We start from the raw sequence: 24,101 nt of genomic DNA on the forward strand, positions 1-24,101 counted from the left end.
ATCCTTGGACCCCTGATTTTGTCACTCCTTGCTTCCTGACCCTTGGCTTCTTGACTCCCGGCTCTCTGACCCTCTCACTCTTGGCTTCCTGGCTTCTGGTCCCCCGTTCCTGCTCCCACCCCGCCATCTTGCCCCCGGTCCTGACGTTCCCTGCCGGGACTTCGATCGCCTGTGATCCAGACTGTGACATGCATGTTTGGTGGGGACGCAGGAGAGGGCCTTCTTGGTGGCTGCTTTCAGGCATCTTTCCTAGAGAGGCTTCCCTGGCTTCCTCCTTGCTGTCCTTCTGCTCGCAGGTAAGGACTGTCTTATTTCAGCAGGGTTTTGGGAACTACTGTTGTTATGGAAACAGCTCTTGATAGTGTGCTGTACTTTATTTCCTATATGCATTTCAATAGATACAGTACTTTGCCGAAATTACCTTGCAGCTTTCAATAAATATTTAGAAGCACAGTGGTGCCCCGCAAGACGAATGCCTCGCAAGACGGAAAACCCGCTAGTTGAAAGGCTTTTCCGTTTTTGAGTTGCTTCGCAAGATGAATTTCCCTATGGGCTTGCTTTGCAAGACGAAACGTCTTGCTAGTCTTGCGATTTTTTCCCCGCTTCCCCCCCCTTTTTCTAAGCCGCTAAGCCGCTAATGGCCTTTTAGCAGCTAAGCCACTAAGCCTTTAATAGCCGCTAAGCCACTAAACCGCTAATAGCGCTAATCCGCTAAGCCGCTAATAGGGTTGCTTCGCAAGACGAAAAAACCGCTAGACGAAGAGAATCGCGGAACGGATTCTTTTCGTCTTGCGAGGCACCACTGCACTTTGAAGGTAAAGGACCCTCAGTGATCTGAGAGTGAGGGACAAGGGACAGGATGGAGGGGAAGGGAATGCTGCTAACCACAGACTGTGGGTAACTGACCCAAAACCCCAGCAAAGTTGTTACTATTAAAACAAAAATGGTAAAAAAAATGAAGTCAAATTACTATGGAACAAATAACACAAGAAATAGTTTCTACTTAGGAAATAAATAAAACAATTCTAACTTGCCAAATACCATTTATTTTTATGGGCTTAAACTATGATTATATTCCAGATTGTGTCCTTAGGTTATAAATGCACTGAAGTACCACTGCAGTTCAAAACTATTATATCAGTAGCCATAGTCCATCTCTAAATTTAAAACAGAAATTTTTAAATTGGATATAGCATTTCAGATTCCAGATCATTGTGAACAGTCAATTGGTCAGAAAAAAATCATACTGCTCTTTTGAAGAGTGACATAAATATAACATTGGGCATAGCTAAGATTCAACCATAAGTTCTGAATAATGAGCTATTAGATTGGAGAGGTGATTATTATTGCTTGCTGTTTTAATGTTTTTTCGAAGTGAGTTGCCTATACTGTAGATTTGGATTTTTAAAATAGCGCTTTTTACTGTGCGATAAATATATATTGATTAAATAAGCAATTAAGTTTATTTTAAACATGTTAAAAGGGGTCTATGGCCATACTACCCTGAACACGCTCAACCTCATCTGATTTCAGAAGCTAAGTAGGGTCAGACCTGGTTAGTATTTGGAAGGGAAACCATGTTAAAAGGGTCATTAAAAAAGTCATTGAGACGTGCTAAGTCATAGAAAGACTGAAAACAGCTACTTGTTGCCAACATGCTAAACTTCTATGTCAAACATCAACCCCACTTTATGCTCTACATCATTGGCAACCAAGATTGTGCCAGGGACAATTCTGAACTAAGTTTGCTCATTTCACTGCCTCAACTGATCACCCTCCCAGCAAGGACCAACACTTTAAAAAGTCTTGTTGCACCATTCATTTAGGGACTAATTTTTCTTTTCACCGTTTTGTCTTCAGATTGCTGTTGGCTACAAGGCAGGGCCCCAGACCTTTCCAACAAAATGTAATGTTCACTCCTCTTTTCTGTGGCAATTGTTCCATGCCTCATAGTTTCAGGAAAAGAGGCACAGGGAAAAATTAGTGTTACCTAGAATGAAGACAACAGAGGTTTGGGGTGTGTGCTTGTGATAGGAGACTAGTCGCTGCATGCCTTGCCTGCCCCAGAGGTGTAGTGGTCTGGGGTTACAGGAGGGAAAATGCCTGCTATTATTTCTCCAGCAAGATGCCTGTCTCCTGCATCCAAGAGGAGCCCAATCAGCACAAAAGGGCAGCTTTTTAGCTATTGAGAAAGGTGTCTTCTCACCCTTTGTGCTGATTTGAGCTATTCAGAGTGAAAGGAGGTACCGTATTTTTCGCTCTATAGGATGCACCGGACTATAGGACGCACCTTGTTTTAGAGGGGGAGAACAAGAAAAAAAATTCTCCCCCTCTCTGCTCAGCGCCCCTTCAGTGAAGTGGCAGGAGAAACGGAGCCCCTTCCATTTCTCCTCCCGCTTGGCTGAAGGGGCGCTGTGCAGCTCTCCCTCTCTGCTGAAGCCAGGAGAGTCTTGCCCTCCTGACTTCAGCGAAAGGAACCCGAAGCCTGCAGAGCACAGTGGGAACTCACGCCGTGCTCCGAAGGCTTCAGACGGCTATCCCTGAAGTCTGGAGAGCGAGAGGGGTCGGTGCGTACCGACCCCTCTCGCTCTCCAGGCTTCAGTGAAAGCAACGCGAAGCCTCCGGAGCGCGGAGGGAGCGCTCCCTCTGCACTTTGGAGGCTTCACGTTGCTATCGCTGAAGCCAAGGAGCCTGCATTCGCTCCATAGGACGCACATACATTTCCCCTTAATTTTTGGAGGGGAAAAAGTGCGTCCTATAGAGTGAAAAATACGGTAAGTCAGCCGCTAAGGATTGGCACCTAAGGTCAGTCTGAAGAAGGTGCTCAGGAAGAAAACCGAGAGGTTGTTTTGGAGACTTCAAAGGAAAGCATTTAGGAACACTGAAAACACAAAATGTTTCAGTTTAATGGTGTGCAAGTTTTGTTGTGTGCAATGGAACTTCAAGGAAAGCGCAATTTAAACCACTTCAAAAGAAGATATTGGAGCACTCCAAATCATTTGCTCATGTACATGCACAGAAAATAGTAGACCTAACTGGAAGGTAACACATGGAGAGCTGCATTGATTCAGCTGGAAAAAGAGATGAGAAGCAATTCATTTGCAAAAAAACCCCAACAAAACTATGAACAGAAAGGATGAAAAGGTGGCCAGGCACATCAATATGCAATTTTGTATCTAACAGAGAAGCTAGCACAGTTTCAGATTATTCAGATTTCAAAGAGGGTAAGACCTTTCTCTTGGTGACTAATGGAAAAGCACGGTCTTTCTGTTGCCCTGCAGCATACGACAGAACTGCTGATCTTTGCATACTGTCACCAAATTCCAGGAAGGATGAAAGAAAAGTGTTTCAAAAGGTGCTACTCATGAAAGAGCTAAGACTTCCAGCTATGATGAATTAATCAAGTGGTGCATATGCCAGGAAGCATGAACAGCAGTTGAAAAACTTAAAAAAATAAATAAATCCCTACTTCTGGCTGTCACAGCAGTTGGCAGAACTGGGCATCTAGATAAACAAAGTATAGTATTTTCCTCCATCATTTGCACAACCATAACGAATAGCTAAAACTATCACAATCACATGCATTAAAGCAGAAATAGACTGATCTAAGTATTTTTATTGCTATGAATGCAGCATACAAATCATAGCAACATGTTATTTGAATGATAAATTTAATAATTAAAATGTTGGTCGGTTTAAACAAATAAGGAGTATCCAACTTTTCTTCACAACCTCTTTTTGGCTCCACTGCCCTGAATCTAAGTTGTGAATTTACAAAGCTCACTTGGCTATACTCATGGGTTGGGATAATGGAAAGTACTTCACTTGCTCATTGCACACAACCCGAAACCTTATTTATCTAATATGGTTGTAAGAAAACCTCTGAACAGCTTCAAAAATATAAAATAACCAATTAAAACAGACACTTTGAAACATTCAAGAAGAGTAAAAGCAACAGTAGTTATATCTTTCTAACTTTGAATTTCTTTTTAAACTTCTGAAGTTACTGCTGTAACTTCTACATGCCTGGATAGGCGTGACTAAACAAAAATGTTTTAAGCAGGCATCAAAAAGATTACAGTGAAGGCACCTGCCCGATGTCAGTAGGCAGGGAGAACCAAAGTGTAGTTGCTGCCACACTAAAAAGATTGATTTCCTAGAAGCGTGGAACAAGTTATATGTGGCACCTGTAATTGTGTCAGTTCCATAGGTTGAAGTGGTTGAGGGGGTGCATATGGGCTAGGAAAATCCTGCAGGTAAACTGGTCCCAATACATTGAGGGTGGGTTTTTTTAACATCTTGAGCCTGTAACATCTTGAGCCTGCCCAGGTAGCAAATGGACAATCTAAGTGCAGAAGTCTATGCAGATGTGTTATATGCCGACAGGGTGTGACTCCTGTCAGAAACCAGGCTGCAGCATTTTGCACTAACTGCTGCTTCCAAATCAAGCATAAGGGGATGCATTGCAGCAATCCAATCTTGAAGACACCAATGCCTGAACCTCTGTGTCCATGCTCTCCCCATTCAGGAATGACCTTTGCATTGCTTTTGCATCCACTGCAGCTGGGAAAAGGCACTTCTGGTCACTGTGGCTACCTGTGCCTCCAGAACCACTTATCCATTTCACCAGGATTTGAGCTCAGCTTATTCTGAGATTAGGGACGCGGGTGGCACTGTGGGTAAAAGCCTCAGTGCCTAGGGCTTGCCAATCAAAAGGTCAGTGGTTCGAATCCCCGCGGCGGGGTGCGCTCCTGTTGCTCGGTCCCAGCGCCTGCCAACCTAGCAGTTCGAAAGCACCCCTGGGTGCAAGTAGATAAATAGGAACCACTTACTGGCGGGAAGGTAAACGGCATTTCCGTGTGCTGTGCTGGCTCGCCAGATGCAGCTTTGTCACGCTGGCCATGTGACCCGGAAGTGTCTCCATACAGCGCTGGCCCCCGGCCTCTTAAGTGAGATGGGCGCACAACCCTAGAGTCTGTCAAGACTGGCCCGTACGGGCAGGGGTACCTTTACCTTTACCTTTATTCTGAGATTAACTGGTTTCCAAATCGTTTGAGCTATTCCTTAGACACCCCTACCCTTATAGCACCAAGTCTACTACCCACTTTGTTAGCACTCAGCATTTCGTTTCAATTGCTCTGTAATTGAAAACTGGCCGATTTAGATTTGGAGAATGTGCTAGTCTACAACGTAATCATAAAAATAATTTATTTAGGAACAGGCAGATGGTAGATAAAAAAAGGAAATGGATGCTCCCCGATTAAATGTGCAGCACTTTAGTTTCCTGCCAGGGGTTCTGGGACACAGAGATGTGAAGATGTAAGGTGCTTAGGGTCTAGGGAGGTAGGACAAGGAAGATTCGAACATCAAACTGAGGGAGCCTATGCCTGTCTCAAGTCCATTCACCGGAACACAAACCAGAATTCATGCCCATCGTTGCAACAACCTTAAAGCACAGGCATCCTTTCAAACCAAACTTTCAAGCCCTTAGCCCTAAAAGAATATCCTTGGTGTGAAAGGTATTGAATCACCCTCAAAATAGGTCCCCTCCAAGGGATCATTTTGTTCTCCCTCTCTCATAGCTCTGGAACTCACGGACACCAATTGAAGCTGAATGTAGGAAGGTTCAGGACAGAGAAAAGAAAATACATGTTCACACAGCACGTAGTTCATCCACACCCACAAGAAATAGCGATGGACACCAATTTGGGATGCTTTAAAAGATGATCTAGACAAATTTGTGGAGGATAGGGTTGCCAATGGCTACTTAGCCATGATGGCTGCATTCTCCTTCCACTCCAGTTGTTGGGAATCACAAGTGGGGAGAGTGCTGTTGTACTCAGCTCCTTCTTGGACTATTGACCTGACCCAGAAAGCAATTCTCATGTTCTTGCCTATTATGTTCTTCCAACACGAGACCCTCATTTTCTATCACAGCAGAGGAGGTATCTGTATGGTATGTCCTCCACATCCCTGAAAGTCTTATCTATGTGCCTTCCTGCCTGTTCTCCAAGTCAGCCATGTACGACTCATGGGATTTAACCCTAAGAGCCAGGAGAACATTGCATTACTTCCCAGCCGGCAGAGAGTCATTCATGTGGCGCCGAGTGAGGGAAAAAAACACTGGACAGCCACCACACACCTATTAGCTCTCTATCTTGTTTTATATGAAAGGCTTTTTAATTAAAAAAGATAAGCGCTTTCCAATTAAAAAAATACAATGCAATTATGACATACTGCACACAAATGTGCATGTAACCGCCGTTTTAACCTTCTGCAACTGCTTAAGAGTCTGTGCATCTAGCCACTAATTATTTCCCTGATGGAAAGCCGATCAGATAAAATCAGATCAGTGCCAGATTTAGGGTGGTGCTGGCATCTCCCACCCCACCCCCCGCATACCAAGGTAAAGGGGTGCAAAATTGAAAAGATCCGTAATTGATAACATCCACTTGGGAGCACCAAATTTTGGGCTCACTCAGAGTGCCATACAGTGGTACCTTGAGTTAAACGCCTCAGGTTACAAACGCTTCAGGTTACAAACTCTAACTTGGAAGAGTTACCTCGAGTTGAGAACTTTGCCCCAGGATGAGAATGGAAATTGTGTGCCAGTGGTGCAGCGGCAGCAAGAGGCCCCATTAGTGAAAGCACACCTCTAGTTAAGAACATTTTCAAGTTAAGAACGGATCTCCGGAACGAATTAAGTTCGTAACTAGAGGTACCACTGTATTACCAAAGTCCACCCCCAATCAGATACAGTGGTACCTCGGGTTACAAACACTTCGGGTTACAGACTGCGCTAACCTGGAAGTAGTACCTTGGGTTAAGAACCTTACCTCAGGATGAGAACAAAAATCTAATGAATAGAGAAGATAGACGAGAGAAAAGAGGTAATTATTACAAAATATAAACAAAATAAGCAATATGAAATGTGCATAGATTTAATGAGTGACAAAATTACGCAATGAGACTGGTTGGAAGTCAATAATCACAGTATGTTTGTGTCTTGGTTGGTAGGTAGGTAGAAGGGGTGGTGAAAGTGAGATATGTGTTGTATGTTTTGTACGTAATATATGTAATGTAATGTTAAGTGTATATTGTTTTATAAAGCATTGATATTTATAATAAAATGTTTTTTTAAATAAAGGAAAATGTCCAGACCCCCAAGAATAGATGGTGGCAGTCTCTAGTTCAGAATAAAACATTTGCCTTAATTGATTGCTAGTTTCTTTAAAGAATTAAAGTCATATTTCTATTTGTAAATTTTAACATTACTCAGTGTGAAAACTCTGTGTTATTTCATATTACTATTATGTACTTCTGGGATTTCAGACCTGGCCCACTGCTAGAAACTGGAATAAGATAGTCGCTTGTACATTTTTAGGAACAACTGCAAGTGAGCTGGGATTTTATTAGCCCAAGTAGAACAGGTCTCTAGTGGTGATTTGCACTCCTTCTCTTTCTCCGATAAATCAGAACACGAGGCAAGGGAGGTTATAATGATGCTCGTATGCCGGGTTAGACGTATGTCTAGTAAATGATAGCTGCGGATCTCCCTGGGAGTTTATATAATGACACACATCTTCTGAAAACATGAAATTCACTATAAAACAGATTGACATAAATAGTCAGAAGTGCAGTCGCAAGAGAAGTCTGCTGACATTTTAATTCCCCCCACTCTCTACATTGCTATACTTCTGTTTAAATCAGCCTGACAACTATCATCCAAAATTTATATACACAAACCTTTGGCTATTGAGCCAAAGAGGCACATGTTTTGTGAACATTTCCACAAGAATTTTTTTAACACACACTCCTTTTGAAAGAATGTAAAAATAAAAATGCTTGCAGGTCTTAGGAGGAAGAGAGATGTGTCACCATTGTCAAGGCAATTAGTCCATCTTTCCTTTGCCTCAACCCAGTTGTGCATAGTTGTTGTTTTTTAATACATTTTTGGTTTGTACAGTGGCGTAGCGTGGGTTGTCAGCACCTGGGGCAAGGCAAGTAATTTGCGCCCCCTAACCCGTGGATTCGCGCCCCCTAACCCGTGGATTCGCGCCCCCTAACCTGTGGATTTGCCCTAACCCCAGATGTTGCGCCCGGTGCTACGCCACTGGGTTTGTAAGCATAAATATTAAGTGGAAAATACACTAGTGCCATTGGCCTGCAGCTGATTTTATTTTTATTATTATTTTTATTAAAGATTTCTTAGTGTACAAAAACATGTGCGTTGTCTCTTTTTTCAAGTTGCGTTTTCTACAATTCAGTTTCATTTGTTATGAGACATTAGTGTTATATACAATGTTACGTTAGTAAGGGAAAAAAGGGAGGGGAAAGTTGAGTGGGGTGGGGTGGTTATGTTTCTATTCTTAGTGTATGTGTGGGGTTTTGTGTCAGCGTTACTTGTATGGGTTCTCTTACTATTAGCTTCTTGTGTTTCCTTGGTGGTGAGAGAGGTTGGGGGTGGCCTAGGTTGTGGTTGGTTGTCTTTGGTTGGCTGTAGTGAGGGGTGTGTGGGTGTATTTTTGAATCAGGTTAGCCAGATTGATTTGTATGCTTTTGGTGGATTCTTGTTGTCTTGTTGAGCTGTGTATGTGATAAAGGGGAGCCATACCGGGGTGAAGGTGTCCTCTTCTATTTGTCCCTGTGTCAGTTTCAGTTTATTGGTTAGCTTTTCTAGTAAGGCCGTTTCCCATACAATTTGGTACCATTGGTCCATGCTTACTCCTGACAGGTCTCTCCAGTGTCTGGCTATGAAGTTTCCGGATGCTGAGAGTAGGTGGGTTATGAGCTCTTTATGATGTGAGTGGTTAATTATTATCTTGGAATATGTTTAGTAGGGCCAGTTCTGGGGTGACTTCTAAGTCAAATGTCGCTGGAGATATGAATCGGGATGCCATCGACCTGCACTGTTATCTGCATACATTCAGCGGGATGCAAATCAGAATGCAATCTGAATGTACATCTCCACTCACTCAGCTAGTCAAGTCAGTATCACAGAGAAAATCTTGCCATGTAGCAGTGGCCTGCAAGAAAAGCACCAGCATGGTGTGACACAACAGGGGTGGTTTGCTCATTGCTTCAGCACTGGGATGCTTGCTTTCTCTCCATTGCAAAATGAGGATAATTGGAAGGCTTGGTTTACTCGCAGTGGCCCAATCATGATAAATCAGACAATGATGCAATCACATTACATGGCAATGTAATACTATGATGCCCTCTCACATTAAAAAATAAAATAAAAATGGTGCCAACGGTGCAACACAGGCTGGTAACATGTAGCAAGGTGGGTGAGGCAGGAAAGAGTATAAGTTTGTGTCCCCACTCTGCAATCATTGTTGTGCCCCCTGAAATGGCAACTTCTGGAGTGAAAACTAAACCTGTTGAAAAATTAGCATATCACCACAGACAGAGAGATGTACCTACATACTGCAATAGCATTTGCTAATCTGTTTGCTTTGTTGCTCTTCTCTTGTAACACATTTTTTAAAAAATTATCCCCCCCAAAATTGGAGAACTTTTTTGCCCTACGTTCTTTCTAAAAAAAGAAATATGCTTCATTCTGCCTTGCTTAATCTTTTCAAATTGCTAAGTTATTCACATTACCCAATTCTATGATGGATGTACCAGATGAAAACTCCCTCTTAAAACACATTTGTTTGTAAGTAAGCCCTCGTGGTTTCAATGGAACTAACTTGCAAGTATGGGTGCTTACAATAAACTCTTAACTTGAATTGTTATTTTTACACGGCTTACCCATCTGCAAATCTGTTAAGTCTAATATTAGTCAGTCCTTTCCTTTCCTGTCCAGTCCTTTCCAAATTGATGCCAATGGGTATTGTTGAGTTCTTCGGTCATTAGTACTGTTACATAATGCATTTAATATAATATTACAATAAACAATGCATGTTCCAAATACTTGCAAATGTAGCAAAAATAAATTGAACAAAAATATTTTAATTGAGTTATTTCCTCTGAAAAGACTTGTAAAAAAGGTCAACTTCAAAACACATAAAAGTTTAAAAAAATAGGAAAAAGGCTGTTTTACTGCAGGAAGGATGGAGATTTTGCAATACTCTAATGGAAATTTGTTAATTAAATAGCTTGAGGCAACTGAGCAAGCAACAGTGGTAAAGAACCAAACCAGTTAATCAAATCGATTCCCTGCTTGTCAGAATTGTAAAAGCAGATAGCACTGGAATGTGTTTTTTCATGTTGTGCAATTTCCACATTAACCTACAAATTTCCATTTTCTCCATCATAGCATTTGTTATGATGGTTCCACAGAATAAGAGATAAAGCAGACAGAGATGTTATTCTTATTGAACATCTTTCTCAGACAGCGCAAGTAATCAGCATTATCTTAGTATCTACAGAGCATGAAATTAATGTATTTTCTCTGCTTCCTTTTGCTACATAATGAAATTTCACATTTTAAAACAAATACATGGTTCCAGAATGTGGTGTCACTACTATCAGCATAACTTTCATCAATATTCCATACATGCATGCACAAAATGTCTTTAAATTAAGTAGACATTCTAATACTCCACAGCTGCTAGTACAGGAAAATGGAGCGTCTCCACCCCCATCGTTCAGCCCGGACACTGAGATCCAGCACCAAAGGCCTTCTGGCGGTTCCCTCATTGCGAGAAGTCAGGTTACAGGGAACTAGACAGAGGGCCTTCTCGGGAGTGGCTCCCACCCTGTGGAATGCCCTCCCATCAGATGTCAAGGAAATAAACAACTATCCTATTTTTAGAAGACATCTGAAGGCAGCCCTGTTTAGGGAAGTTTTTAATATTTAATGCTGTATTGTTTTTAACACTTGGGAGCTGCCCAGAGTGGCTGGGGAAATTCAGCCAGGTGGGCCGGGTATAAATAATAAATTACTATTATTATTATTATTATTATTATTTATTTATTATTATTATCATCATCATCACTTTACATATAAGAACACCTTATAAATGCAGGTAGATATTTTTCTGTCAAGAAAAAGTGTAGTCTTTCCCTATTCTAGAGAAAGAGGGATGTTTTGGAACACACAAGTGGATATTTTAAAGGTCTAACAACCCATATTTCCATGCTTTACTTTGCTGCATATTTTGTTTTTAATTCTCTGCTGAGGTTCTCACCAAATAGTACTTGCCCCAATCTTGGCTCTTGGCACCCAGGAATTCTCCTTTTATACTTACTTTCCTTGCCTCCCTCTCTTGTACCAACACTAAGTGTACATTTTCTTTCTGCTTCAAGCTATTTTGGTTTCTATTATATGTCCTCTTACATATTTTTGTTAAAATAGCTCCTTCAGAATTATGACTAAATTGTCAAGAGCAGAAACATAAGATTCATTTTACCAAAACTGTGTCCTATCATACTTTTGTAGCACTATTACAAGATCATTTTTCCTGCAAGTCCTATCATGGTTTCAAAACCTACTATGTGTGAATCGTCTTCTCAGTTGGATTATACTATGCCTTGAGACGTGATAACGTTGCATAAAAAGATTTTGCAGCTGCCTTACAAATTCACCATTCCTCAAAATTAAGTGCTTTGTGAGGATTAAATAAATAATTTATGCATCACTTAACTACAAAAGTCTCTTGTCCAATATGTCAGATAAATAGCTTTGAAGCCAAAGCACCTAACACTTCTATTTCCTAATATATTACAATTAACATTTTGTATTGGAAAAGTGAGAAAATGTATTCTCACATTTTTTTAAAAAAATAATATACCTAGAAAAGGTAAAGTACAGAATATCACTAGCAAAATGGTTTGTGCTTTCTGGAATATGGAAGCAAGCTGCTGAACTCTCTACTGAGAACATAAATGTTTTATAACAAAGGGAAACACTGAAAACAAATTATTGTCTAAGATAATCTAATAAACGCTTCTGGTACACTTTGTGAGACAGAAGGAAAGATTAAAGTTGCATTCAAGAATGTAATTAGTACTGTGGATTGCTGTACAGAATTAAATTGAAAGACGATGAAAAGTTATCAGGGTTCTCCTACCACCATTGTTCTGCTAGCTAGGGGTATTTTAAAGATGACCATTGGTTTGCAAGTATAGAATCCACTTACATTACTTAGAATTCTTACATAGTTTTCATTAGATTAATGGACAGTGGCATCTACTTCCTAATTTGCTTCATGATTTAACAACTGTGGACAACTGAGAACATATTTTAACTACTATTTCAGGGATGTTTGGCAGACGGGGGAATTAAATGCTTCACTGATCTGAAATGAAATCTGTGAGGTACAGCACAACCCTATGCATGGGGTTTTTTTTTCAGCAGAAGCAAGTCCCAATGGAGCTTACTCTCAAGTAGAGTGCATGGAATTGCTCTTTTATCCTGCATGATGCCTGTAATAAAATTATAGTTTTGCATAAATGTATGTTGTTGTCTAGTCGTTTAGTTGTGTCCGACTCTTCGTGACCCCACGGACCAGAGCACACCAGGCACTTCTGTCTTCCTCTGCCTCCCACAGTTTAGTCAAACTCATGCTGGTAGCTTTGAGAACACTATCCAACCATCTCGTCCTCTGTTGTCCCCTTCTCCTTGTACCCTCCATCTTTCCCAACACAAGGGTCTTTTCAAGGGAGTCTTCTCTTCTCATGAGGTGGCCAAAGTAATGAAGCCTCAGCTTCACAATCTGTCCTTCCAGTGAGCACTCAGGGCTGATTTCCTTAAGAATGGATAGGTTTGATCTTCTTGCAGTCCATGGGACTCTCAAGAGTCTCCTCCAGCACCATAATTCAAAAGCATCAATGTACAGTAATTCAAAAGCATCAATGCATAAATGTCTATAACTGGCCTATTTGTAAGTCAAGTCGCTTACTGAGAGCAGTTTTAAAGAGTTATGCGGGGCAAACTAGATGTGTCATCAATCACATCATTAGCCTTGTGTGATCATTGTTGTTTTTATGTAACAGCCATGGGGATGGATGACCTAGATCAAGTTCATGGTGTGCATGTGAGAGTGAGAGGTGGCATACCGTCCAACTTTTGGAAACTCAAAACCAGGATGCACATATTCCAGAACATGCCCCTGGGCAAGTCCCCTCACTTTGCCTCATGGGTGGGCCGGTCCTGATTTGATATGTCCCTAGGCTCTTGACTTTCCAGTTTCACCAAGTGGAACTTGGTGACTTGACTTTCAGCTTTTGGAGTTGAAGGTTAGCTTTTCTTCTAACACATTCATGGTTGAGAACACCATTCACAGTTGTAAGAGGTTGTAAGAAGTTCACCACAATCCAATAAATGTGTGGTTTGGCTAGCAGCCATATAGTAATATGGAATTAAAAGGGTTGGCTTCCTTTTGTGGTATTTCCTGCACTTCCCTAAAAAGTTCAGTTGTTGACACTTGGTAGAATTTCACAGAATTTATCAGACCACTGGTTATAATTGCATCTACAAGTTGTAAAGTACCAATTCTATGAACATCAGCTGTGTATTCAGTTGAATTAAAGCAAGGCAAGAAAGTCAATGTTTTTGTTTCAATAGCAAAAACCTAAGCATGACCTCCTGTTGTATCTAAGCAAGAAAGACAAATTAAATGCTATTTGCATAAGAAAGCAGAAAGCTTGTGGTGAAAGCTACACTGCCTCAGTAATCATGGGAAAACACAACTTTTTATAACAGTCGCAGAAGCCTTAGTTTCCTCTTATGTCCCTTGGTTTTTGGCTGAGACTGAGGTTAGCTTCAGCTCCGCCACAACTTTTCTATAATAGGATAATAATTAGATTTCTATACCTCCCTCCATCCATGGGTTCCGGAGTGGTTTACAATATAAAAACACAAACATACATAACATAGTAACAAACAAAAACAATATACCCTCCTCCAGTTTAAAAGGCCACAGCTTGTTCAATTAGCCAATGGCCTGGGAGAAGAGGAATGTTTTTGCATGGTGCCTAAAGATATGTAATGAAGGCGCCAAGCGAGCCTCCCTGGAGAGAACATTACCCAAACAGGGAGCCACAGCAGAAAAGGCTCGTTTTCATGTTGCCACCCTCTGGAACTCTCATGGAGAAGGAACATGAAGAAGAGCCTCAGGTTATGACTGCAGTGGCTGGGTCAGTTCATATGGGGGGCAGCCCTTGTTGGTAGGCTTTCAGCATGCTTATGGACTGCACCTTCAAGATACATAGAGCCCTGCTTCAAGTAGCAAAACACCACACCAGATTATGAGGCCCCTGTTCTGTGCAATAGCTTTCCTGATGATATATGGCAGGCATCCATAACCTGCACTTTTCAGGTGGAAGGATTCCTAAGGCAACACAAAACAGGTGTAGTTTGATGAGGTCACTCGCAAACTGAACATAGCTGTCAATGTTTTCCCTTTTTTAAGGGAAATTACCTTATTCTGAATAGGATTCCTTGCAAGAAAAGGGAAAAGTTGACAGCTATGATACTGAAGGACTATATTAGCTATCAGTGATTTGCATTTCCAGCAAAGGTAATATATTATTAGGCCAGTGTTGTGCATTTCAGTGGAGTAATATGTGGAGACATGGCTTAAAATGCCACTCATCTATGGAGTGATGACCATGTCTGGTGCAAAGTATAAGTGTTGTTGAACCAACTGGAAATAGTGCTGCTAGTGCTATCAACTTCAATTCTTATGTAAACGGACAATTACCAGAGTCAGGAAGCTATTTAGAAAATGTCAGGTGTTTTTTGAGGAGATAGCAAGAAGGAACAACAAAAATTGGCAAAAGAAATACAAGCAGAAAATAAGAGATGCAGAAAGGAAGTATCAGGTCTTAGAGATTGTATAGGCAATATAATAATCTCTCAGACTTATTTCTTGATTATGTAAAGATCCTATGTTTTACACAATTTCAAAGTCTCTTCAATCACATTGTAAGATGCTATATCCACATTTACATGCTATAAATATAAGAACAAAAGGACTTCTTCCACAAATAAAACTCCAAAGGCATACTCAGTCCAAAAGAATAGTTTAATTGGGCTAGGCGTAGAAACCTTTGTCTCCTAAGAGGAAATGGCTATGCCCAAGAGATGGCTTTGTATCTGAACACCTCAGCTGAGGTGTCTTGAGATTTTAATCATTTAGGAACTGTAGACAATGAGTTAATCCACTTGCATATTATCCAGTTGCAGGTCTGAACACCAAGGAAAGGAAAAGATCTGCAGGTGTGCAGTAGAAGCCCTTCGGCTATAAAAACAGATGTAAAGCAGATCTGCCAATGCTTCGCGACCTGAGGGGAATTTTTGTCCTTTCTTGAATGCATGCTGAAATCCTGTGCAAAGCCTACCTATAATAATTCTTTAGCATGGTTTTTATCTCCCATGTTTGTATGCAGAACAAAGATTAGGAAGGAAGACCTAGGTCACAGACAGTTTAAGCATGACTGCACCCCAACAATATATTGGGCCTCCAAACTGAGTTTAATCTAATTTAGTCACTACTTTTGCACCTTTTTTGTGAACGGCTCCAGAAAAAGTTGAAATGGAGCATCAGCCTAACTGTTTTCTGATTTATAGGATGGTGACTTGGACCACTACTGAAGCACTTAAAGGCCCAGTCCACCCATCACACTAAACCAAACTATGGCAGTAAATGCACAATCATGTAGGTAAAGAGGTAAAGGACCCCTGACAATTAAGTCCAGTCACGGACGACTCTGGAGTTGCGGTGCTCATCTCACTTTACTGGCCAAGGGAGCCGACAGTTGCCCGCAGACAGTTTTTCTGGGTCATGTGGCCAGCATGACTAAGCTGCTTCTGGTCAAACCAGAGCAGTGCATGGAAATGCCATTTACCTTCCCGCTGGAGCAGTACCTATTGATCTACTCACACTTTGACGTGCTTTCGAACTGCTAGGTTGGCAGGAGCTGGGACCGAGCAACAGGAGCTCACCGCATCGCAGGGATTTGAACCGCCGACCTTCTGATCGGCAAGTCCAGAGGCTCAGTGGTTTAGACCACAGCGCCACCTGCGTCCCTATCATGCAGGTACTCACAATAAAAAACACACTTGTTTCACACTTCCCCTGTTCCTCCTGACTCAACTTTAGAAAATTATTCATTCATTTCCAATAAGGAATCCAACAGAAGAGATGAGAAAGTTCCTCTCTAGTTTCACATTCAGGGACTGAACTTCAGGTTTTGTTTTTAGGAAGGGGAAATTGAAGTACAAGACCAAATACAGAACACTCCCTGATCTCTTCATGCTTTTAGTAGCTAAGATTTAATCTATGTGGGAGCACATTTTTACCCAGTTGATTCAGTTTGCATTGTAATGACAGTTTGCTTATTTATAATAACAGACCGACATAAAATATCAAATAGTACACTTACCTGAATAGGACCAGTCAACCTCTTCAATAATTTTGCGTTGCTGTCTAATGTATCCAGAAACAAATTCTAAAATAAACAAGCAATAATAAAACATGTCAGCATCAAGTAGTACAGAGACAAAATAGAAAAGAAACAGCATCAGTGCCAATGTGCTACCTTTGTTCTATATTCACACAATATCGAAACGTAATTAACATAAGTTGTGCAGTGGTAAATTCTGAAGTGCAGGCAGTCTTCATGACAAGCCACACACTCATAGCCAAGCTTCTAAGGCTATGCAGCAAAAATGAATTTTTGACATACAGTATCTGTTTATTTTATTTAAATCTTTTTATGCACCATTTAATAATTCAAAAATCCCCAAGCAGCGTGCAGTCTAAAAAACAATATATTTAAAAAATACACAATGCTGTATATTTTTAAAATACGCAACCTAGAACCAGTAAGACAGCAATATAAAAGAGTATAAAAACATATGAAAGTGAATAAAACAGAAATTCGGAAGATTCAAACACATAAAACAAGGGCCAATTTCTTGGGTCAGGGAAAGCCTGGGCTAAATGAGAAGCTTTTACAAGAAACTCGATGCAACTGATTGGTTCAGCAAAGGGAATTCCATGATACAGGGGAAACAGCAGAAAATGTCCATTTATGGATTCCTGCACTATGAGATTCTGCATGGGGCAGTGCCATAAAAAGAATTTCCCAAGATGCCCAAACTGATCTTACAGGTCTATGCAGGGGCAAGCAGTATTTGTTCACTCCTTCCTCTTTGCTTATCATCTAGGCTGATGAATCGTTGCGGTATACTCAAAAGCTTGCTCATTGTTTTGTGACTGTTTAATTGATCATCATAAAGGGGTGTTTGATCCCCCCCCGAATTGCTGATCATAAGCCAGCAATTTCAGGTTGTACAATTATTATTATTTATTTTTCATTTTCATACCACTTTATTTTTTTAAGAGAGAGAAAATCTCAAAGTGGTTTGCAACACATTAAAACATCAAGTAAAAGAAACCCAGAACAAAACATTACTGAAGAAAGTCAAATATAAAATATACATTCAGAGCAACATAAATAAGTAATAGGAAACAAAAATATCATCTTAAAGATTTAAAAACAAAACATTACAAAGGAGGTCGAAGTTGATTTGGTACTCGTAAGGAACAAACCTGCTTCCCCTCAACTCATCCCCCAATGTCATATAATGTCTCCACAAATAAATTAATTCTCCACAAACTGCTGAAGCTGAATAACCTCCCTGCAAACTCTGTGCAAACAAATAAGGATAAACAGGTAAAAGTGTAGAGGAAACAGGAAGTCTGGATGTGTGAAGCAGACATCTTGGAGAGCAGCAAAGAAGCTGTTTTTGCTGGAAAATTCACAAAATGTTCTGAAGGAAATTTCCCCCCCAATAGCTCACCTATAGCGACAGTGAAATATATTAAAAACAGTGAAATTTAAGGGTACCCAGGTCACCTTCTGTTGGGTTGTTATCATTAGGGGAAAATATAACAGGATTTTGCTTGGCAGAGCATCTCAACATGCAGACAGAGAGAAGAGCTATGGAGAGGCAAAGACTGCTTAGTTTAGCACAAACCTTTCCAAACATTCCTTGTAGGCTTTCCCTTGTGTGTAATGAACATGTTTCAACAATTAATATATTTAGCTATAATTGACATAATAGCTGTGGTTTGTGTTGGCATAGTTACAATGGCACTCTCTTGCTTGGCAAGTGAGGTAAGCTCATACTGCTAAATGCCTGTCATTTATAATTTCCTTAGGATCCATAAATTGGGTTGTTAATTTAATTAATAACTAGATTAATCTAAATATTTAATTTAGGCTAAATATTAATTTAATTAAAACTAGGAAGTTTTTCCACGATAAAGCTGAGAAACTGAAAGGAGCACATTAATCTAGCTGCTCTTGGAGGAAGCTGATTTTCTAGAAAGTTTAGGCCCTGTTTTGTCCCAGAAACTGCTTTGGTGGCCTTGGATGATGACCTCTGTCGGGAGAGAGACAGGAGACATGTGTCCCTGTTAATTTTCCTCGACTTCGCAGCAGCTTTCGATACCATCAACCATGGTATCCTTCTGGAGCAGCTGTCCAAGTTGGGGTGAGTGGCACCATTTTGAGTATATAGTACCACTACTGACCCAACTACACATGCTGCCAGGCCAATTCAAAGTGCTGGTTCTGAACTATAAAGCCTTAAACGGCTCAGGACCACAATACAGTGGTACCTTGGGTTACAAACGCTTCGGGTTACAGACTCTACTAACCCGGAAGTCATACCTCAGGTTAAGAACCTTACCTCAGGATGAGAACAGAAATCGCGTGGCGGCAGCGGGAGGCCCCATTAGCTAAAGTTGGTACCTCAGGTTAAGAACAGTTTCAGGTTAAGAACGGGCCTCCAGAATGAATTAAGTTCTTAACCAGAGGTACCACTGTGCCTCAAGGATTGGCACTCCCCATATGAAGCAACCCAGACCCTTTGATCGTCTTCTGAAGCCCTTCTTCATGTTAGTTCCAGAAAGTGGCAACACGAAAACAAATCTTTTCTGCAGTGGCTCCCTGTTTGTGGAATGCTCTCCCCAGGGAGACTCGCCTGGCACCTTTATTACATATCTTTAGGTACCAGGTGAAAACGTTTCTCTACAACCAGGCCTTTGTCTTATTAACATTCTATGTTCTTTTAAAATGTGTTTTTGGGAGGGCGGTTATTGGTTATTGTTTGGGTTTGGTTTTATCATGTATTTTGTGTTATCATTTTGTATGTTTATGTTGCGATCTTCAGATAAACGGTGGTACAGTGGTACCTCGGGTTAAGTACTTAATTCATTCCGGAGGTCCGTTCTTAACCTGGAACTGTTCTTAACCTGAAGCACCACTTTAGCTAATGGGGCCTCCTGCTGCTGCTGCGCTGCCGGAGCACAATTTCTGTTCTCATCCTGAAGCAAAGTTCTTAACCTGAAGCACTATTTCTGGGTTGGTGGAGTCTGTAACCTGAAGCATATGTAACCTAAAGCGTATGTAACCCGAGGTACCACTGTACTATAAAACAATCCCAGTCCCACACTACTTACTTTCTAGCAGTTTACTTGACCCTCACTATAGATAAAATGTGACTTCAGGGCTTTGAAACTTTTATCACAAAACAAACAAACAAACTGGTGGCAATGGTCGCCACTGGCTCAGTTTTTTTCATAGTATATCTGAAATTCATATGATATCATTATTCTGATACCTTCGTCCAAGTCAGTCTCCAGTCTTGCTTCTCCTGGTGCCCACTTATTGGTATCCGGCCACAATCCTCAGTTTCCAGCCAGTCCCAGACACATGCCTTTGGTGGCTTCAGTCCCGCCAAATATGGTGAGACAAAGTAACAACTATACACTGTTAATGTTTTGACACTGCTCACCCACAGGCAACTGCTAGGCTTATAAATACAGCGGTACCTCGGGTTACATACACTTCAGGTTACAGACGCTTCAGGTTACAGACTCCACTAACCCAGAAATAATACCTCGGGTTAAGAACTTTGCTTCAGGATGAGAACAGAAATTGTGTGGTGGCAGCAGGAGGCCCCATTAGCTAAAGTGGTGCTTCAGGTTAAGTACTGTTTCAGGTTAAGAACAGACCTTTGGAACAAATTAAGTACTTAACCCAAGGTACCACTGTACACATTGAGTTTGAGCATAGACGACAGCAAGTTAATATTACAGAATCAAAACAGAGGTAAATGAAGCAATCCAAATCTATCCGTAAACCTTCAGAAAGTGAGATAAATATGCTACCTTGAGGGTCCTTGGTCTATCCAAGACCCTGCTAAAGCCATACAAAATAAAACCAAAATCTAAAAGATTATAGGGACACCACAGTGCTATCAAAACTCAGATATTTTTTTCTCTACAAAGGTACAGTATTTCAAACAACCAACATAGACATAATCTTTGCTTTTCAGTACTATGCCACCCTTTTACTAACACAACAGCAAAACATTTACAACATCTCATGGTACTGACATAACAAGAAAAGTCTCATTTTGGTTTGTTGAACCAAATAATGGAAGCCATGACCTTTCTTCAATTGTCATCTTGTACTCTATTTATCCCTCTATTTAAACAGGAAGCTCTTCGGTGTAGAGACACTCTCTTACAGGCTTCAGATTAGCTAACTGTAAACAGAAAGGTCATAGCAGTGTTGCACTAAGCTATCCATGTTCCACAGCCAGATACAAATAGTCTTGGAAAGACCCAAGAACTTTCTGCAACTAGAAAATGGAACCTTTATTGAGAAAGTGTGGGGACATACCATTACGGTTTTGTAAATAGCAACTATGAGGATCAGCTAGATCTAGGAGAGAATTTTGACCCACTCCAACCCATATTCCCCCCCCCCCACAGATACCCTCTGTCCCATCAAACCAGTTGTCAGGATGGAATGTAGACCGCAGTTTAGTCCACAGTCGGCTGGCTGGTTCAATTATATTTTGGGGTTTTACCTCCATCTGGAAGCATGCTATGTTATCTGCATGGCAAAGCCCTACAAATTCTTAGGGTGTGTTCATATGACTGCTTTAGCATGCAGCTGTGCTTTTCCTTGTGCATTTCACAGCTCACCACCACCAAGCTGTTCACATCAGTAGACCTTTATTGAAGGTGAAGGGACCCCTGACCATTAGGTCCAGTCGTGACCGACTCTGGGGTTGCAGCACTCATCTTGCTTTACTGGCCGAGGGAGCCGGTGTACAGCTTCCTGGTCATGTGACCAGCATGACTAAACCGCTTCTGGCGAACCAGAGCAACGCACGGAAACGCCGTTTGCCTTCCCGCTGGAGCGGTACCTATTTATCTACTTGCACTTTGACGTGCTTTCGAACTGCTAGGTTGGGAGAAGTCCAACATGTATTAAAAATATTAAAACATTACTGCTAGGTTAGCAGGAGCAGGGACCGAGCAATGGGAGCTCACCCCGTCATGCGGATTCGAACCGCCGACCTTCTGATCGGCAAGCCCTAGGCTCTGTGGTTTAACCCACAGCGCCACCTGCGTCCCTAGACCTTTATTAGGAAAGGCTTAAGGACTGCAATCGCTGTGAAGATGGTTTGAGAAGCCACACCATCAAAGGGTAACGTTTTATAACAAAGCAAAGGATGCATATGTATTTTGGGTAACATCCTGCGAACACAGATTAAAAACCCAGTGCAGGAAATAGGAGTGTGGGGACCCAGCCTCAGTCTTTGGAAGCTAGCTCAAGTTCACTTTCTTCTCATTGAGGCAGCATGCCGGGAATATAATGCCAGAAACATTCATGAACAGCCAGAATATCAGTCAAGTAGGAATGAAACTGGTCTTATGAGACATGCTTATGTTTTTACTTTATGTCAATTGGATGCAAATGGAAAATTAGATGTTTATCTGACCCTCTTATTCTCCAACTTTTCAGTACATTTCTCAAATCAATTATCTCATTCAGCCTGACAGCAAAAAGAAAGGGGGGGTGGGGGGTTGAAAAAACCCTATTTAACTATTTGTGCTGGTGAAATATTGTGCAGATCATAGTGTAGAGAGAGGGAGATCCAGGAGTCAAAATGGAGGAGAATTTATTTAAGCAATGCAATACATATTTTATAATGTGGCCACAGACATGGTTAAAAGACAACCACCACTGCCACTTCTGAAATAGAAATCTTTTACTCTTCACTGCTCTGATTAACTTGGCTATATGAATGCAAAGCAGGTCTTGACAGCTTTCCATGAAAACAGCCAACCCTTTTCATGGGTTAACACCATTGTAACTTCCCTTTATACTTTGAACAGATTGCCATGGACACAGATTCAGAACCCAAACATTCATACCAGGTCTCTGAAAGTTTACACAAGTCTACAGAGTGAACAAAGCCAATAGTTTACTAGCACAATCTTTCTGATATATCTTCTGCAACATTTCCCGCTGTCTCTGAAGACAAAGTTACAGTTAAATTATTAATATTAACCAATATGAAAGGTTTGTAATTTTCTCTGAAGTTCATAACACCTAGTTGTATGGAAGCGATAATATATTTCTCAAATTATACCACATTTCGATAAATAAAAATTGTGGTACTTGATGTGTTCTGCTTAATAAATAATGCTTTTGTCATTTATGTGAGGAGACAAAGCTCTATAGTTGCTGTTTTAGTGGAATATTCACTGCTGGGAAACAGAAAAACCTGCAAATTTTTGAGGAAAAGAATGACGGTGACCACTTGAAGGTGGGGTGAAAGGTGAGACATAGGTGAGACAATATTGCTTCTGGACACTATATGTGTGTTAATACAGGAGTAATGTGTGAAGAAAGAGCTTGTTCTGCAGCAGAAAAACATGTGTTGAGATGCACCTATACGAAGCCCAAGATTTGGTATTTGCATTCAGGTTTCATATTGCCCCTTTTACTTTTCATATTCAGAATTCACCTCTATGCATTTCATCAACAAACAAGCAATTTGTGGGTTTTTTAATTCCCACACCATTTGGAAGGCACACAGAAATATTCTGCTTATAGCAAAGCCTCATAATGTGGAAACGGTGCCAATATTTGCATTATCATAAAAGAGGCATCTTGTTTATTCCTTAACCAAAGCAATCTGGGGCTCTTATTCTACTGAAGTCATTTTCCCTTTTACAAAGCTCATGGGTTTTAATAAAGGCTCCTTTTTTTTCATCTGGAATCTAATTTTGTAGCATACAAAGCTAATTATGGAGCTAGTGTATTTGCCTTTGATCTCAAAGGCTGGAAATTTACTAGGCTCGGGGTTAATTACTACTTTCTATCACAAGCCTTTAAAAAAAAAAAACCCTTCATAAGTCAAGGGTAGATGTAACTATTCTAATCATATACCCTCATAGGAACAGAATCCACAGTATACAAAAAGCCACTAATTAACACGAAGAGCTAAAAAAACACGGAACACAAACAAGCAGCATTTACACCTTCAGAATAGTTCCCCTCTTGGTATTAATTGCTAGATCGTGACACTTAGTAGAGAGAATGCTTGAACTGATGCATTTAACAAATTTGCATTTATTAACTTCTTGCTTTTCCTATCCAGAGTAGTATCTGGCCTTCTTCCACCTAGGCGTATTATGTCTTCCTTTAAATTTGTTTGAGCAGTTATAATCTGAAGATGGCTCTTAAAATGGCATAAACACCCTGCCTTGGACAGCGGCAGTAAAATTGTACACACGGTTCTGAAGAGCTATTAACTTTGTGTCATAGGCTCCTCCCAGCCACAGTCTGGCTGGCTTTCCCCCACTTTCCCCCATTTCACATCCATTCTCAGCACTGAAAGCTTCCTTTCCCTGGTCCTCTTTCCCTTCCTTCTTTCCCCTCATTTATACCCCTAGGGAGTAAATCCAGAGGTTTCTGTCTGTGAAATTACCTTTCTCACTTGATTCTTTCTAGCTGTGAGTTAACCTTTCCCTAACGCTCATACCGAGGAAATGTGGATGACAAAGCCATTCTATAGCTTCAGCGAATATTAATAAAAAGTGGTACAGAGGCTAAATGTTTAGGAGTAAAGAGGGGTGAAGAGCTAACCTCTCAGTTTGCACATCTTGTGTAAGAATTAATTGAACAGCTTCTTTCAAGTATCCTGACCCTCACCTCTCTTTTACACCATACTCAGAAAATATGTGGTTACGGGTGGTTTTTTTCTTTTTACATTTTAAAAATAAAAATGCATATCTATTTTCCCCTGAAACTAATAAGGAACACAA

The 24,101-nt window shown here is 40.8% G+C and overlaps 1 protein-coding gene across 8 annotated transcripts in view; it reads right to left on the minus strand.

Annotated features, from left to right (window-relative positions):
* PTPRZ1 (protein tyrosine phosphatase receptor type Z1) overlaps nucleotides 1-24,101 on the minus strand; it is a 109,184-nt gene that overhangs the window by 64,901 nt on the left and 20,182 nt on the right. For all 8 annotated transcript variants that reach the window (XM_077935853.1, XM_028747030.2, XM_077935852.1 and 5 more), the window contains exon 2: nucleotides 16,339-16,404. In XM_077935853.1, the coding sequence (XP_077791979.1) occupies nucleotides 16,339-16,404 (66 nt within the window). The remainder of the gene's footprint in view (nucleotides 1-16,338; nucleotides 16,405-24,101) is intronic.

The sequence above is a fragment of the Podarcis muralis genome, chromosome 10, assembly GCF_964188315.1.
Source record: "Podarcis muralis chromosome 10, rPodMur119.hap1.1, whole genome shotgun sequence".
Classification (NCBI taxonomy): domain Eukaryota; kingdom Metazoa; phylum Chordata; class Lepidosauria; order Squamata; family Lacertidae; genus Podarcis; species Podarcis muralis.